This window comes from Salvelinus fontinalis, chromosome 10 (assembly GCF_029448725.1).
Source record: "Salvelinus fontinalis isolate EN_2023a chromosome 10, ASM2944872v1, whole genome shotgun sequence".
Classification (NCBI taxonomy): Eukaryota; Metazoa; Chordata; class Actinopteri; order Salmoniformes; family Salmonidae; genus Salvelinus; species Salvelinus fontinalis.
The window spans coordinates 45189791-45207757 of record NC_074674.1 but is presented as its reverse complement, the minus strand read 5'-3'; the positions used below and the strand labels follow the sequence as shown (position 1 = coordinate 45207757).

General features: G+C 39.8%; 1 protein-coding gene across 4 annotated transcripts in view; it reads left to right on the top strand.

Annotated features, from left to right (window-relative positions):
• The window catches only part of LOC129864192 (relaxin receptor 2-like), a 191378-nt gene that overhangs the window by 87841 nt on the left and 85570 nt on the right, over positions 1-17967 (top strand). For all 4 annotated transcript variants that reach the window (XM_055936887.1, XM_055936886.1, XM_055936885.1 and 1 more), the window contains 2 exons: positions 7828-7899; positions 13688-13762. In XM_055936887.1, coding sequence (XP_055792862.1) covers positions 7828-7899; positions 13688-13762 — 147 coding nt within the window. The remainder of the gene's footprint in view (positions 1-7827; positions 7900-13687; positions 13763-17967) is intronic.

The window sequence follows — 17967 nt, the reverse complement described above, 5'->3', positions numbered from 1 at the left end:
TATATAGCCTCGCTACTGTATATAGCCTCTCTACTGTATATAGCCTCGCTACTGTATATAGCCTCCCTACTGTATATAGCCTCTCTACTGTATATAGCCTCGCTACTGTATATAGCCTCGCTACTGTATATAGCCTCTCTACTGTATATAGCCTCTCTACTGTATATAGCCTCACTACTGTATATAGCCTCGCTACTGTATATAGCCTCTCTACTGTATATAGCCTCTCTACTGTATATAGCCTCTCTACTGTATGTAGCCTCTCTACTGTATGTAGCCTCGCTACTGTATATAGCCTCTCTACTGTATATAGCCTCTCTACTGTATATAGCCTCGCTACTGTATATAGCCTCGCTACTGTATATAGCCTCTCTACTGTATATAGCCTCTCTACTGTATATAGCCTCTCTACTGTATATAGCCTCGCTACTGTATATAGCCTCACTACTGTATATAGCCTCTCTACTGTATATAGCCTCTCTACTGTATATAGCCTCGCTACTGTATATAGCCTCGCTACTGTATATAGCCTCGCTACTGTATATAGCCTCTCTACTGTATATAGCCTCTCTACTGTATATAGCCTCTCTACTGTATATAGCCTCTCTACTGTATATAACCTCGCTACTGTTATTTTTCACCGACTTTTTACTGTTGTTTTTATTTCTTTACTTATCTATTGTTCACCTAATTCCTATTTTTTACTTAAAAATCACACTATTGGTAAGGGCCTGTAAGTAAGCATTTCACTGTAAGGTCTACACCTGTTGTATTCGGTGCACGTGACAAATAAACTTTGATTTGAAGTGTTTCAAAAACACATGATTTTACATGTGAAATGTCACGTGAAGTGTTCCAAAAACATGTTTTTTTATAGTGAGTTACCGCCTACTGTTTTCCAAATATTGGAAAAATCTTTAAATGTATTCATACAGCAGAACTGTATTTTGTCAGTAAATATACAACAATAAGTACGCAGAAAAAATAAATTAAAATAAAATAATTTTCAATGCTTTTTTTAACAGCAGAATTTTGCATTACTTTCTGAACTCACTGTATATGGAATTGACCTCAACATTGATTAGTACATTTGGGACGTAGCCACACCTGGGATTTGAACTCACAACCTTGTAGACAACAGTAACCTGTTTCCTTCAGGTCTGTAGCCATGACAGAGATCAGCCATTTGCAAGAATACATTTCTCCACTTTGCTTAAAGTTACCCGGAATCAAGTCAATAATGTGATTATCTGACAACACCAACTAAAAAGTAACAGTGCTCAGGGACACTCGACATAGATTCAATCAGATCAAGCGTGTTCCAACTTGTAAACAAGGCTTCATGGGATTTCTGTTAATCTAGCTCTGTGCAGCCAATTGCAATTTCCACTTCAGATATAATGCCCGGAGAGGCTGTAACTCAGTTCCACTTCTGACACCGCCAAAGCAAACACTATGCAGGTGTCCGCTAGCATGGACCTGATAGATACAGCCCAATGTGTGCATAAATGCTCTCGGAATTTGAACTTGCAACATTTTGGTTTGGAGTGCATTAATATCTCGTCAGAACCACCAAGAACACTTTAATATATAAGAGTACAGTTACGGTACAGTGTTGTTCCCTGGTGTACAAAAAAGGTCAAAGGTTACACACACGGTATCTTCAAAGGTACACATAGGAACTCACATGGTACTAGGGTAGATGTGTGGAAAATCTAGTATAATGGTACATATTTCTTCCCAATATATTAAATATAAAGCTGCATTTGTAACCTTGTGGGAATTTACTAGTCGTAAATATCAGTTGGATGCGTTCACATGCATTGAAGTCGTTGGGAAATGACAATTGTCTGATGGCCAACAAGCTGCATCAAACATAAACTAAAAGTAAACAAATTATATAGTTAAAGAACCATATTAATAGATTGCTTTTTATAAATAATGTTTTGTTTTTACATTTAACTCACGTAAATGCTGTTATCGAGGTCATTTCCTTAGTAGGTGTGGGATAAGTCAGAGCTCAGGGATGAGAGACGCGTTTCCCACTAGTCATTACCAATTGGAGGGCCGTTCAAGATCATTTTTTCCCAGTCGTATGTGGTAAAATGCCACTTCCCACTTGGTTACGGACACAGCATTAGGTACAATCATTAGGTACTGCATTTTGAAATGTAGGTGGGAGCAATGTGTTGGCTGGGGCTCATTAGCATTTATTCATTTTTTTTGCCTGTTTTGCATGTTATTTTGGCATTAGTACGTGTCATGTATCATTTTGGAAACAATGTAAAAATTGTTTTACTAAAGCTTACTAAAGCCACATACGTTTGCTTTCTTGAGTAAAGCAGCTCCAAAATGCATGTGTATCAGCCTAGCTCAGTGCTTTCTGTGGTGGTGGGGCAGCCAGAGGAAAATGTGGAGCGTATGGGTTAGTTGCGCCGTGATTGGCTCAGTGTTCTGTTACTCATGGGGACATTACCTCACCGCAAAGTCTAAGGGTAGAGCTCGAAAATTCAAGCCCCTTGGGTGTTGCCATAGAGTTAAATTAGAAGTGCCCATCCAAGAAGCCTCTCTACAGACCGTGTTTCGTTCCCAGGCTGTGTCCCAACCAGATGTGATCGGGAGTCCCATAGGGTGGCGCACAATTGGCCCAGCGTCGTCCGGGTTTGGCCGGTGTAGGCCGTCATTGTAAATAAGAATTTGATCTTAACTGACTTGCCTAGTAAAAAAAAAAGTAGTGGTAAGGTGTTTGGACTCTGCTGTTGGGACAGCTTTATGTAGGGCCGTTTGTGGGCACCGTTCTTCACCATCATAGTGAAATGAATGTATTGTTTAGTGTTGTGTTGTGTAGTGGCTTTGCTGGCATGCATCTAAAACATTTTTTTGTAGTTTGTTCCACCAAGTTTTAGTAGTAGTTTCCAGTTAAGAAACTTCTGTCACAATGACCTCTTCACAGCGCAGCTTATTACTGATATACAGTGGTTTGCGAAATTATTCACCCCCCTTGGCATTTTTCCTATTTTGTTGCCTTACAACCTTGAATTAAAATACATTTTTGGGGGGGTTTGTATCATTTGATTTACACAACATTTACACAACACACTTTGAAGATGGAAAATATATTTTTTTGTGATACAAACAAGAAATAAGACCAAACAACAGAAAACTTGAGCGTGCATAACTATTCACCCCGCTAAAGTCAATACTTTGTAGAGACACCTTTTGCAGCAATTACAGCTGCAAGTCTCTTGGGGTATGTCTCTATACGCTTGGCACATCTAGCCACTGGGATGTTTGCCCATTCTTCAAGGCAAAACTGCTCCAGCTCCTTCAAGTTGGATGGGTTCTGCTGGTGTACAGCAATCTTTAAGTCATACCACAGATTCTCAATTGGATTGAGGTCTGGGCTTTGACTAGGCCATTCCAAGACATTTAAATGTTTCCCCTTAAACCACTCAAGTGTTGCTTTAGCAGTATGCTTAGGGTCATTGTCCTGCTGGAAGGTGAACCTCTGTCCCAGTCTCAAATCTCTTGAAGACTGAAACAGATTTCACTCAAGAATTTCCCTGTATTTAGCGCCATCCATCGTTCCTTCAAATCTGACCAGTTTCCCATTACCTGCTGATGAAAAACATCACATCACTGTGGGGATGGTGTTCTCGGGTGATGAGAGGGTTTGCGCCAGACATAGCATTTTCCTTGATGGCCAAAAAGCTCAATTTTAGTCTCATCTGACCAGAGTACCTTCTTCCATATGTTTGGGGAGTCTCCCACATATGCCCTTTGGCAAACACCAAACATGTTTGCTTATTTTTTCCTGGCCACTCTTCCGTAAAGCCCAGCTCTGTGGAGTGTATGGCTCAAAGTGGTCCTATGGACAGATACTCCAATCTCCACTGTGGAGCTTTGCAGCTCCTTCAGGGTTATCTTTGGTCTCTTTGTTGCCTCTCTGATTAATGCCCTTCTTGCCTGGTCTGTGAGTTTTGGTGGGCGGCCCTCTCTTGGCAGGTTTGTTGTGGTGCCATATTCATTTTTTAAATAATGGATTTAATGGGGCTCCGTGGGATGTTCAAAGTTTCGGATATTTTTTTATAACCCAACCCTGATCTGTACTTCTCCACAACTTTGTCCCTGACCTGTCTGGAGAGCTCCTTGGTCTTCATAGTGCCGCTTGGTGGTGCCCCTTGCTTAGTGGTGTTGCAGACTCTGGGGACTTTCAGAACAGGTGTATATATACTGAGATCATGTGACAAATCATGTGACACTTAGATTGCATACAGTTGGACTTTATTTAACTAATTATGTGACTTCTGAAGGTATTTGGTTGCACCAAATCCTATTTATGGGCTTCATAGGGTGAATATATGTAATTTTTTTCGTTTCACTCCACCAATTTGGACTATTTTGTGTTTGTCCATTACATGAAATCTAAATAAAAATCTATTTAAATTACAGGTTGTAATGCAACAAAATAGGATAAACACCAAGGGGGTGAATACTTTTGCAAGGCACTGTATTCTCTTACACCGTTTACAGAACAGACAGTATAAAGGAGGTGATCTACTTACATCTGCATTACCATCAAACACTTAAACTCCTACAACACTTCCACTGACGGTTGGCACAAATACACATATATTTACGCACGCCCCCACATATGCTAATGACCCCACCAGTACATTGCCCCCACCTATCAAAGTGCAGTGATGATCATACCTTATATTCAAAATATTAAGTAGAAAATGTCCCATTATACCTACAAGATACCAAAATGTACCATGGGAGTTCAAATGTGTACCTTGGAAGTGTACCTTTGACCTTTTCATACCCCAGGGAACAACACTGTAGCGTACCTAACCCTACCCTTATTTTTAAGAGAGTCAATATATGGTCCTGGTGGCACTGCAGAATTTTTTATCCACTACCAACAAAGAGGTTGCAAGTTCAAAACCCTGAATAATGCATGCATACGCTATGTCAACTGTCATTGCAAGTTTAATGTTGATGTTACCTTGGTGGTGATAATTGGACAATTTTTTCCTTTATTCTGGGCAGCTTTTAGCAAAGTGCAGAAAATAATTATTGCCAATAAGTCTGTGGCAATATTTATTTCACACTGATGCTTCTGGTGGTGTAAGTGCACTGTAGCAGGACATTTCAAGTTTCTTACAACGTGTAGGTAAGGAGTTCAAATCCCATTTAAGACTGAGTCCCAATTGTGGTTACACTAGAAGATTTGACAGTAGTTTAAATCAGAATACATTTATAGAAATAACACCTTCAAGTTGTTGTATTTACACTGTACAAAAATATAAATGCAACATGTAAGGTGTTGGTCCCATGTTTTATATTCTGAAATAAAAGATCCCATACATTTTCCATATGCACAAAAAGCTTATTTTTCTCAAATGTTGTGCACAAATGTGTTTACATCCCTGTTAGTGAGCATTTATCCTTTGCCAAGATAATCCATCCACCTGACAGTGTTGGCAAAACAAGAAGCTGATTAAACAGCATGATCATTACACAGGTGCACCTTGTGCTGGGGACAATAAAAGGCCACTCAAAAATGTGCAGTTTGGTCTCAGAATACAATGCCACAGATGTGTCAAGTTTTGAGGTAGCGGGCAATTGGCATGCTTACAGCAGGAATGTCTACCAGAGCTGTTGCCAGGTAATTTAATGTCCATTTCTCTACCATAAGCCACCTCCAACGTCGCTTTAGAGAACTTGGCAGTACGTCCAACTGGCCTCAAAACCGCAGACCACGTGTATGGCGTTGTGTGGGCGAGCGGTTTGCTGATGTCAACGTTGTGAACAGAGTGACCCATGATGGCAGTGGGGTTATGGTATGGGCAGGCATAAGCTACGGACAACCAACACAGTTGCATTTTATCGATGGCAATTTGAATACACAGAGATACCCTGATGAAATTCTGAGGCCCATTGTTATGCCATTCATCCACCGCCATCACCTCATATTTTAGCATGATAATGCATGGCCCCATGTCGCAAGGATCTGTACACAATTCCTGAAAGCTGAAAATGTCCCAGTTCTTCCATGGCCTGCATACTCACAGACGTGTCACCCATTGAGCATGTTTGGGATGCTCTGGATCGACGTGTACGACAGCGTGTTCCAGGTCCCGCCAACATCCAGCAACTTTTCACAGCCATTAAAGAGGAGTGAGACAACATTCCACAGGCCACAACAGTATGATCAACTCTATGTGAAGGATACGTCCCTTCCTCTTTTTTAAGGTATCTGTGCTCTGTGGCTCAATTGAGCAGATTCATTGTTTTTCTTCATTGTTTTTCACAGTTTGCTTAATTGAGCACTTTGAAAGCTTCTTTGGATATGCTCATATTAATAGTTTGTGGTCATTATTTGGCTGAAAGCACAATCAGATATGCCATTAAGCTACGTACTGTATTTCATGTAAAGCAAATCTGTTGTATTGTGTAATTTCTCTGTAGGGTTAGACTGTGTTGAATAAATGTATGACATCTTTTGGCACTTTGGATGTATTTTACTTTATATGGTCTTTGGTTGTCTCTCTCTCTCCATAACTGTACTGTAAGGTCTTTGGTTGTCTCTCTCTCTCCATAACTGTACTGTAAGGTCTTTGGTTGTCTCTCTCTCTCCATAACTGAACTGTAAGGTCTTTGGTTCTCTCTCTCTCCATAACTGTACCGTAAGGTCTTTGGTTGTCTCTCTCTCTCCATAACTGTACTGTAAGGTCTTTGGTTGTCTCTCTCTCTCCATAACTGTACTGTAAGGTCTTTGGTTCTCTCTCTCTCCATAACTGTACCGTATGGTCTTTGGTTCTCTCTCTCTCCATAACTGTACTGTAAGGTCTTTGGTTCTCTCTCTCTCCATAACTGTACCGTAAGGTCTTTGGTCGTCTCTCTCTCTCTCCATAACTGTACCGTAAGGTCTTTGGTCGTCTCTCTCTCTCTCCATAACTGTACCGTAAGGTCTTTGGTTCTCTCTCTCTCCATAACTGTACCGTAAGGTCTTTGGTTGTCTCTCCCTCTCCATAACTGTACCGTAAGGTCTTTGGTTCTCTCTCTCTCCATAACTGTACTGTAAGGTCTTTGGTTGTCTCTCCCTCTCCATAACTGTACCGTAAGGTCTTTGGTTCTCTCTCTCTCCATAACTGTACTGTAAGGTCTTTGGTTCTCTCTCTCTCCATAACTGTACCGTAAGGTCTTTGGTTGTCTCTCCCTCTCCATAACTGTACCGTAAGGTCTTTGGTTCTCTCTCTCTCCATAACTGTACTGTAAGGTCTTTGGTTGTCTCTCTCCATAACTGTACTGTAAGGTCTTTGGTTGTCTCTCTCCATAACTGTACTGTAAGGTCTTTGGTCGTCTCTCTCTCCATAACTGTACTGTAAGGTCTTTGGTCGTCTCTCTCTCCATAACTGTACCGTAAGGTCTTTGGTTCTCTCTCTCTCCATAACTGTACCGTAAGGTCTTTGGTTCTCTCTCTCTCCATAACTGTACTGTAAGGTCTTTGATTGTCTCTCTCTCTCCATACCTGTACCGTAAGGTCTTTGGTTCTATCTCTCTCCATAACTGTACTACAAAGTCTTTGGTTCTCTCTCTCTCCATAACTGTACCGTAAGGTCTTTGGTTTTCTCTCCATAACTGTACAGTAAGGTCTTTGGTTCTCTCTCCATACCTGTACCGTAAGGTCTTTGGTTCTCTCTCCATACCTGTACCGTAAGGTCTTTGGTTGTCTCTCTCTCTCCATAACTGTACCGTAAGTTCTTTGGTTCTCTCTCCATAACTGTACAGTAAGGTCATTGGTTCTCTCTCTCCCACCAGGGTGTTGGATCACAACCCTCTGAACAGTGTTTCCCAAGACACCTTCACCGGCCTCACCTCCCTCATGTTCCTGTGAGTAGCGCACACACACACACACGCACGCGCGCACTCACGCACGCACGCACGCACGCACGCACGCACGCACGCACACACACACACACACACACACACACACACACACACACAAACACACATTGTGTTTGACGAAGGAAATATAATCAATTTATGTGTCATTCATTTTCTTTGTCCAAACACATAGTTTTTCTTCCCTCCTTAACAAGATATCACAGCCTGACTTCATGTTCCGACGTCCTTTGATAAACATGTCAAATGTAGGCATACAGAAACAACTCTTTAGGCATTCATTCAGACTGGGTTAAGGTCTGGCATAGGGTTAAAGCAGAAACAACTCTAGGGTTAAGTTAAGGATTCAAGTTTGTGATAGAGGTAAAACTTTAGGCATTAATTCCGATTGGGCTTCCGAAAACTTTTGTGGATGGATGGTGGAGCTCCGGCTCCGAAGACTGCGGGTTCAATCCCAGTACGGGGCACTCATTTCAGTATTTTTGCCTTGTATCTGGAGTGATCTCTCGGTCCCTCCCTCTGTCACTCCTTCACACTGTTGTCTCTACTTCTTTATTGATTGTTCACATCTCATTTTGCATTTAAACAAATATAATAATTCTGCATTCAAACATAAAATATCTTCTGAGTAGGAATTATAAACTAATAATGATGACGTCTAGGTGTCTAGGTCTATGATGCATTTCAGAATGGTAGGTTCATTTTGTGGGCCATTGGTTCCAAACGCAATATAACAAAATTCTAATCCGTCTCCTCATGAGTCTCATTTAAAATATGATAGTGGTTTCCTTCTCTTTTTCCTTTATTCCTCTCCTTACTCCTCTCCTTATTCCTCTCCTTACTCCTGTCCTTATTCATCTCCTTACTCCTCTCCTTTTCCCCTCTCCCTACTCCTCTCCTTGGTCCTCTCCTTATTCCTCTCCTTACTCCTGTCCTTATTCATCTCCTTACTCCTCTCCTTTTCTCCTCTCCTTACTCCTCTCCTTACTCCTCTCCTTATTCCTCTCCTTACTCCTGTCCTTATTCATCTCCTTACTCCTCTCCTTTTCTCCTCTCCTTACTCCTCTCCTTGGTCCTCTCCTTATTCCTCTCCTTACTCCTGTCCTTATTCATCACCTTACTCCTCTCCTTTTCTCCTCTCCCTACTCCTCTCCTTGGTCCTCTCTTTACTCCTCTCCTTACTCCTGTCCTTATTCATCTCCTTACTCCTCTCCTTTTCTCCTCTCCCTACTCCTCAACCTGGTCCTCTTCTTACTCCTCTCCTTACTCCTGTCCTTACTTATCTCCTTACTCATCTCCTTACTCCTCTCCTTTTCTCCTCTCTACTCCTCTCCTTTTCTCCTCTCCTTACTCCTCTCCTTACTCCTTTCCTTTTCTCCTCTCCTTTTCTCCACTCCTTTTCTCCATTCCTTATTCCTCTCCTTACTCCTCTCCTTTCTTCTCTCCCTACTCCTCTCCTCATTCTCCTCATCATTATGTTCTCCTCACCTGTATCTTTATCTTATGTTGTTGTAGAACTATGTTCAACACATCTCTGTCTTACTCACTCACTCTAGTTCTTTGTCTTCCTCACTCACTCCAGTTCTTTGTCCTACTCACTCACTCTAGTTCTTTGTCCTCTCACTCACTCTAGTTCTCTGTCTTTCTCACTCACTCTAGTTATTTGTCTTCTCACTCACTCCAGTTCTTTGTCTTTCTCACTCACTCTAGTTCTCTGTCTTCTCACTCACTCTAGTTCTGTCTTTCTCACTCACTCTAGTTCTTTGTCTTCTCACTCACTCTAGTTCTCTGTCTTCCTCACACACTCTAGTTCTCTGTCCTTCTCACTCACTCTAGTTCTGTCTTTCTCACTCACTCCAGTTCTTTGTCTCCTCACTCACTCTAGTTCTTTGTCTTCTCACTCACTCTAGTTCTGTCTTTTTCACTCACTCTAGTTCTTTGTCTTCTCACTCACTCTAGTTCTTTGTCTTCTCACTCAGTCTAATTCTCTGTCTCTCACTCACTCTAGTTCTTTGTCTTCTCACTCACTCTAGTTCTTTGTCTCCTCACTCACTCTAGTTCTCTGTCTTCTCACTCACTCTAGTTCTTTGTCTTCTCACTCACTCTAGTACTCTGTCTTTTTCACTCACTCTAGTTATTTGTCTTCTCACTCACTCTAGTTCTTTGTCTTCTCACTCACTCTAGTTCTTTGTCTTCTCACTCAGTCTAGTTCTCTGTCTTTCTCACTCACTCTAGTTCTTTGTCTTCTCACTCACTCTAGTTCTTTGTCTCCTCACTCACTCTAGTTCTCTGTCTTCTCACTCACTCTAGTTCTTTGTCTACTCACTCACTCTAGTTCTTTGTCTTCTCACTCACTCTAGTTCTTTGTCTTCTCACTCAGTCTAGTTCTCTGTCTTTCTCACTCACTCTAGGTCTTTGTCTTCTCACTCACTCTAGTTCTTTGTCTTCTCACTCACTCTAGTTATTTGTCTTTCTCACTCACTCTAGTTCTTTGTCCTCTCACTCACTCTAGTTCTTTGTCTTCTCACCCACTCTAGTTCTTTGTCTTTCTCACTCACTCTAGTTCTTTGTCTTGCTCACTCACTCTAGTTCTTTGTCTTTCTCACTCACTCTAGTTCTTTGTCTTTCTCACCCACTCTAGTTCTTTGTCTTTCTCACTCAGTCTAGTTCTTTGTCTTCTCACTCGTTCTCCCTATCCCTTTCAAGTTTTTTATTTATATTTATTTTTTATTTCACCTATATTTAATTAACCAGGTAGGCCAGTTGAGAACAAGTTCTCATTTACAACTGTGACCTGGCCAAGATAAAGAAAAGCAGTGCGACACAAACAACAGAGTTACACATAAGAAAACGTTGTGACGGCTGTTTGAAGAAGAGGACCAAGGTGCAGCGTGGTACGGGTACATGATATTTATTTGAACTCAGAACACTAAGACAAAAAAACAAAATAGACCAACACGAAACATTCCTGTCTGGTGCAGACACAGAGACAGAAAACAACTACCCACAAAACCAACATGGAAAAATGGCAACCTAAATAAGCTCCCCAATCAGAGACAACAAGAAACAGCTGTCTCTGATTGGGAACCAACTCAGGCCACCATAAACCTAATTACCTCTAGACCATACAAAATCCCCATAGATTAACAAAAACCCTAGACAAGACAAAAACCCCTAGACAATACAAAAACTAAACAAACCACCCTTGTCACATCCTGACCTTACCAAAAAATAAAGAAAACTAAATATAACTAGAATCAGGGCGTGACAAACGTACAGGCAATAATACAAAAGAAAATAAAAATTGAAAGATATATCTACAGTGTGTGCAAGTGTAGAAGAGTAGGGAGGGAGGCAATAAATAGGCCATAGAGGCAAACATATTTACAATTTAGCATTAACACTGGAGTGATATATGTGCAGATGATGATGTGCAAGTAGAGATACTGGTGTGCAAAAGAGCAAGAGGGTGAGTAATAATATGGGGATGAGGTAGTTGGGTGTGCTATTTACAGATTGGCTGTGGGTACAGTGATCGGTAAGCTGCTCTGACAGCTGATGCTTAAAGTTAGAGAGGGAGATATAAGACTCCAGCTTCAGAGATTTATAGATATTTATTTATTATATATTATATTCATATATTTGCCAGGTGCACAGGATACAACAGGTGTTAAAACAGTTCAGTGGAATTCTTACCTTGAGAGCTTTTCCAAACAATGCTGTGTTGATAATAATATAGATAATAATAATATAAATAATAAAATAGGTAATAATAATGTAGATAATAATGATATAGATAATAACATAGGTAATAATAATGTAGATAATAATGTTATAGATAATAACATAGGTATTAATAATGTAGATAATAATGTTATAGATAATAATGTTATAGATAATAATAATATAGATAATAATAATATAAATAATAAAATAGGTAATAATAATGTAGATAATAATGATATAGATAATAAAATAGGTAATAATAATGTAGATAATAATGTTATATATAATAATAATATAGATAATAATAATATAGATAATAAAATAGGTAATAATAATGTAGATAATAATGATATAGATAATAATAATATAGATAATAAAATAGGTAATAATAATGCAGATAATAATGATATAGATAATAATAATAATAAAGATACTAATAATAATATAGATAATAATAATACTATTCAAAATAGTAATAATATAGATAATAATATAGGTAATAATAATGTAGATAATAATGATATAGATAATAATAATATAGATAATAATATAGGTAATAATAATATAGATAATAATGATATAGATAATAATAATATAGATAATAATATAGGTAATAATAATGTAGATAATAATGATATAGATAATAAAGAATAATAAAGAAAAAGCCATACCTCAGACGGGCCAATAGAAAGATGAAGATGGGTGTCACGCCCTGACCATAGTAAGCTGTTTTTCTCTGTGTTGGTTGGGGCGTGATAGTGACTAGGGTGGGTTATCTAGGTGTTTGTATGTCTATGTTGGCCTGGTATGGTTCCCAATCAGCTGTTTATCGTTGTCTCTGATTGGGGATCATATTTAGGTAGCCATTTTCCCCATTGGGATCTTGTCTACAGTAAGTTGCCTTTGTGCACTCCAGTAGAGTTTCTTTTGTTCTTTATTGTTTTGTGAGTTTCTCTTTATTAAGATGATGTGGAACTCTATGCACGCTGCGCCTTGGTCTCATCATTACGATGATCGTGACAATGGGCAAAAGAACACAGACAGTGTGTGTTGTGACTGTGTGTGCATGGTGATTGTGTGTGTGTGTGTGTGTGTGTGTGTGTGTGTGTGTGTGTGTGTGTGTGTGTGTGTGTGTGTGTGACTAACTAAATTTGCATCATTTAGTCAAAGGCAGCCACAGTAACTATTGCATCAAGAAACTTAGTTCTGCCATTCATAAAACAGGCATACCTCCAATGGAGCTGTTACTAGTTATAGTTGGTGAACTACATTTGTAATATTTTTTTGACCTCCTGCTGTGTGCCGTACACAGATGAAGAGATGTTTGACAAATTGAAATTCATCATTAGATAACATTCCCTATAGTTTTGCCAAGGCAGCATCCAGTAGGAGTGTGTTCTCTATTCTTTATTCTCTGTTCTCTATTCTTTATTCTCTGTTCTCTATTCTTTATTCTCTGTTCTCTGTTCTCTATTCTTTATTCTCTGTTCTCTATTCTTTATTCTCTGTTCTCTATTCTTTATTCTCTGTTCTCTATTCTTTATTCTCTGTTCTCTGTTCTCTATTCTTTATTCTCTATTCTCTGTTCTCTATTCTTTATTCTATATTCTTTATTCTCTGTTCTCTATTCTTTATTCTCTGTTCTCTATTCTCTATTCTTTATTCTCCGTTGTCTATTCTTTATTCTCTATTCTTTATTCTCTATTCTCTATATTCTTTATTCTTTATTTTCTATTCTTTATTCTCTATTCTCTATTCTCTATCTATTCTCTATTCTTTATTCTCCGTTCTTTATGTTCTATTCTTTTCTCTATTCTCTATTCTCTGTTCTTTATTCTCTGTTCTTTATTCTCTGTTCTCTATTTTCTCTTTTTTATTATCTTTTCTCTTTTCTCTGTTCTTTCCAAATGTCTACGAGCTGTGTGTCTTCCCTAAGGAGGTCACAGGGGTGGGTGTGTGTGTGTGTGCCAGTCCCTTCATCTGTGTGTGAATGTTCATCTGTCCAGGTGTGTCTGTGTTCTCTAAACAACAGTGTGTGATTTCTCCCCAGCTCCATGGTGAATACATCTCTGGTGCAGCTCCCCCAGCCCAGCCTCTGTCACCACACGCCTAACCTCAGCTGGGTGTGAGTATACATGTATCTATAATCCTAACCCATCTGTCTAGACATCTATCTATAATCCCATCCCATCTGTCTAGACATCTATCTATCATCCCATCTGTCTAGACATCTATCTATCATCCCATCTGTCTAGACATCTATCTATCACCCCATCCTATCTGTCTAGACATCTATCTATCATCCCATCCTATCTGTCTAGACATCTATCTATAATCCCATCTGTCTAGACATCTATCTATCACCCCATCCTATCTGTCTAGACATCTATCTATCATCCCATCCTATCTGTCTAGACATCTATCTATAATCCCATCTGTCTAGACATCTATCTATCATCCCATCCTATCTGTCTAGACATCTATCTATAATCCCATCTGTCTAGACATCTATCTATCACCCCATCCTATCTGTCTAGACATCTATCTATCACCCCATCCTATCTGTCTAGACATCTATCTATCATCCCATCCTATCTGTCTAGACATATATCTATAATCCCCTCCTATCTGTCTAGACATCTATCTATAATCCCATCCCATCTGTCTAGACATTTATCTATCGTCCCATCTGTCTAGACATCTATCTATCATCCCATCCCATCTGTCTAGACATCTATCTATCGTCCCATCTGTCTAGACATCTATCTATCGTCCCATCTGTCTAGACATCTATCTATAATCCCATCTGTCTAGACATCTATCATCCCATCTGTCTAGACATCTACAGTTGAAGTCGGAATTTTACATACACTTAGGTTGGAGTCATTAAAACTCGTTTTTTAACCACTCCACAAATTTCTTGTTCACAAACTATAGTTTTGGCAAGTCGGTTAGGACATCTACTTTGTGCATGACACAAGTCATTTTTCCAACAATTGTTTACAGACAGATTATTTCACTTATAATTCACTGTATCACAATTCCAGTGGGTCAGAAGTTTACATACACTAAGTTGACTGTGCCTTTAAACAGCTTGGAAAATTCCAGAAATGATGTCATGGCTTTAGAAGCTTCTGATAGGCTAGTTGACATAATTTGAGTCAATTGGAGGTGTACCTGTGGATGTATTTTAAGGCCTACCTTCAAACTCAGTGGCTCTTTGCTTGACATCATGGGAAAATCCAAATAAATCAGCCAAGACCTCAGAAGAAAAATTGTAGACCTCCACAAATCTGGTTCGTCGTTGGGAGCAATTTCCAAACGCCTGAAAGTACCACGTTCATCTGTACAAACAATAGTACGCAATAGTAAGTAGTAAGTATAAACACCATGCCGTCATACCGCTCAGGAAGGAGACACGTTCTGTCTCCTAGAGATGAACGTACTTTGGTGCAAAAAGTGCAAATCAATCCCAGAACAACAGCAAAGGACCTTGTGAAGATGCTGGAGGAAACAGGTACAAGGGCATCTATATCCACAGTAGGGAAGAAAGGAAGGAAGAAGCCACGGCTCCAAAACCGTCATAAAAAGTCAGACTATAGTTTGCAACTGCACATGGGGACAAAGACTGTACTTTTTGGAGAAAGGTCCTCTGGTCTGATGAAACAGAAATAGAACTGTTTGGCCATAATGACCATCGTTATGTTTGGAGTAAAAAAGGGGGAGGGTTGCAAGCTGAAGAACACCATCCCAACCGTGAAGCACGGGGGTGGCAGCATCATGTTGTTCGGGTGCTTTGGTGCAGGAGGGACTGGTTCACTTCACAAAATAGATGGCATCATGAGGAATTGAAAATTTGGTGGATATATTGAAGCAACATCTCAAGACATCAGTCAGGAAGTTTAAACTTGGTATCAAATGGGTCTTCCAAATGGACAATGACCCCAAGCATCCTAACTGACCTAAAACAGGGAATTTCTACTAGGATTAAATGTCAGGAATTGTGAAAAACTGAGTTGAAATGTACTTGGCTAAAGTGTATGTAAACTTCCGACTTCAACTGTATCTATCATCCCATCTGTCTAGACATCTATCTATCATCCCATCTGTCTAGGCATCTATCTATCATCCCATCTGTCTAGACATCTATCTATAATCCCATCCTATCTGTCTAGACATCTATCTATAATCCCATCTGTCTAGACATCTATCTTTTCCCATCCCATCTGTCTAGACATCTATAATCCCATCTGTCTAGACATCTATCTATCATCCAATCCCATTAGTCTAGACATCCATAATCCCATCTGTCTAGACATCTATAATCCCATTTGTCTAGACATCTATAATCCTATCTGTCTAGACATCTATAATCCTATCTGTCTAGACATCTATAATCCTATCTGTCTAGACATCTATGTATCATCCCATCCCATCTGTTTTAATGTTATCTGCTGGTGACTGCAACTGTGCTGCTGGCAACAATTTAGTGACATTTTTTTTGCCAACGTTTACTGACACCGGCCATACTCAACGGGTGTTGAGCGTTTCTAAATTTGTCAGTTATTCTGTGCTCTGGCACACTCAGACGAGAGTGCTCAGAAATCGGAGTAAATAGCCAGAGCGAATTTACCAGCTAGGTCTATTGACAGTTGTTGTAGTGACATCATAAAAATTCTATTGAAATAGTTACTTGCATAGTGTAGTATTTTGTTTAGACATGTAGCTAGCTAGCTAAACAATGAAACATAATCCCAACTCATAAAGTTACAACCATGCATGCATCTGCAGGAAACAAACCAACCAGGTTCAATATTAGCTAGCTAAAATTAGTCTATAACTAGCAATGCAAATGGCTCTGAGATACGAAACTTTTTACTACATAGATCATACACAAAGCTAGCTAACAGTACACTTTAACTTGAAATGAAAAAGACTTTCTGACAAAATTAGAAGCGTGTAACATCTGAAAATGTAGCTAGCTAGACTCTCTTACTCGTATACATGGATGGACGCTTCTCCCTCTCTGTTAAATTGTAAGGGAGTGCGTAACTGGCGGCAGGGAAGTCAGGCGCAGGAGAGCAAAACTGGGTCATCAACGGAGGAGTTTTATACATAAAACCACCGGAAACCAGAACCACAAACAAATGGGTACAAAACCCGTCGCGCACCAGAGAAAACGTGTACATGCACTTACAATCAACAATTCCGCACAAAGACATGGGTGGAACAGAGGGTTAAATACACAACATGTAATGAGGGGATTTGAGAACATGTGTGTGAGAAGACAAGACAAAACAAATGGAAAATGAAAAGTGGATCGATGATGGCTAGAAGACCGGCGACGCCGAGCGCCGAGCGCCGCCCGAACAAGGAGAGGAACCGACTTCGGCGGAAGTCGTGACATAAATATGTCATGGTTGCCCTTAGTTTGAATATGTAATCCAGAGCCTTCTGTGTGTTCGCTTTTCAACTCCGTCTGCATATTTGCAGTCAAACGCCAGAATTTTTTGCATCTCTTTAGCTATCATACTCTAATTCCATTGATTTCAAAACTCGGTCCTCCAGAAAGTGGAGAGCAACTCTTATGCAGTTCTACTGTGTGACATCTTTCAGGAAAGCTGCGATAGAAAGCATTACCAACACATACTGAGCAGCTCATGTAATAGACAGAAGCGGCCTACATGGCAGATCAATCAGAACTTGTCTCTGGGCATGTCCAGGGGAAAGGTTTCTGGCTTTTTCCATGGCTAAACCAACTAGGCTCGTAATTTAACAATTGTATTTGTATTTACAGATGGCATACATGTTTGTTATGAAGGCACATGAAAGTTAGAATGTTCTAGAAGGCATTTCTGTCAAAAAAAAATGCATTATGATAAAAAAAATAATGTTTACGTTGAAATGCCTCTCTTGTGAAGTAGTGACGCTCGACATACGCCTAGTTTCCTGAAACTAGTCACATTTATCCATCCATCCATCCATCCATCCATCCACCCACCCACCCACCCACCCACCCACCCACCCACCCACCCACACACACACACACACACACACACACACACACACACACACACACACACACACACACACACACACACACACACACACACACACACACACACACACACGAAGGCATGCACAGACTAACAAACAGAAAGAGATAACCCCCTATCAAGTTATATTACAAACTGTTTCAACATGCAGCCAGAGATTCATTATAAAAGTCATCATTTCTAAACGGATTAAATAATCTGATCAAACTTGTTTTCAACTCCTGCTGTGTGTGTGTGTGTGTGTGTGTGTGTGTGTGTGTGTGTGTGTGTGTGT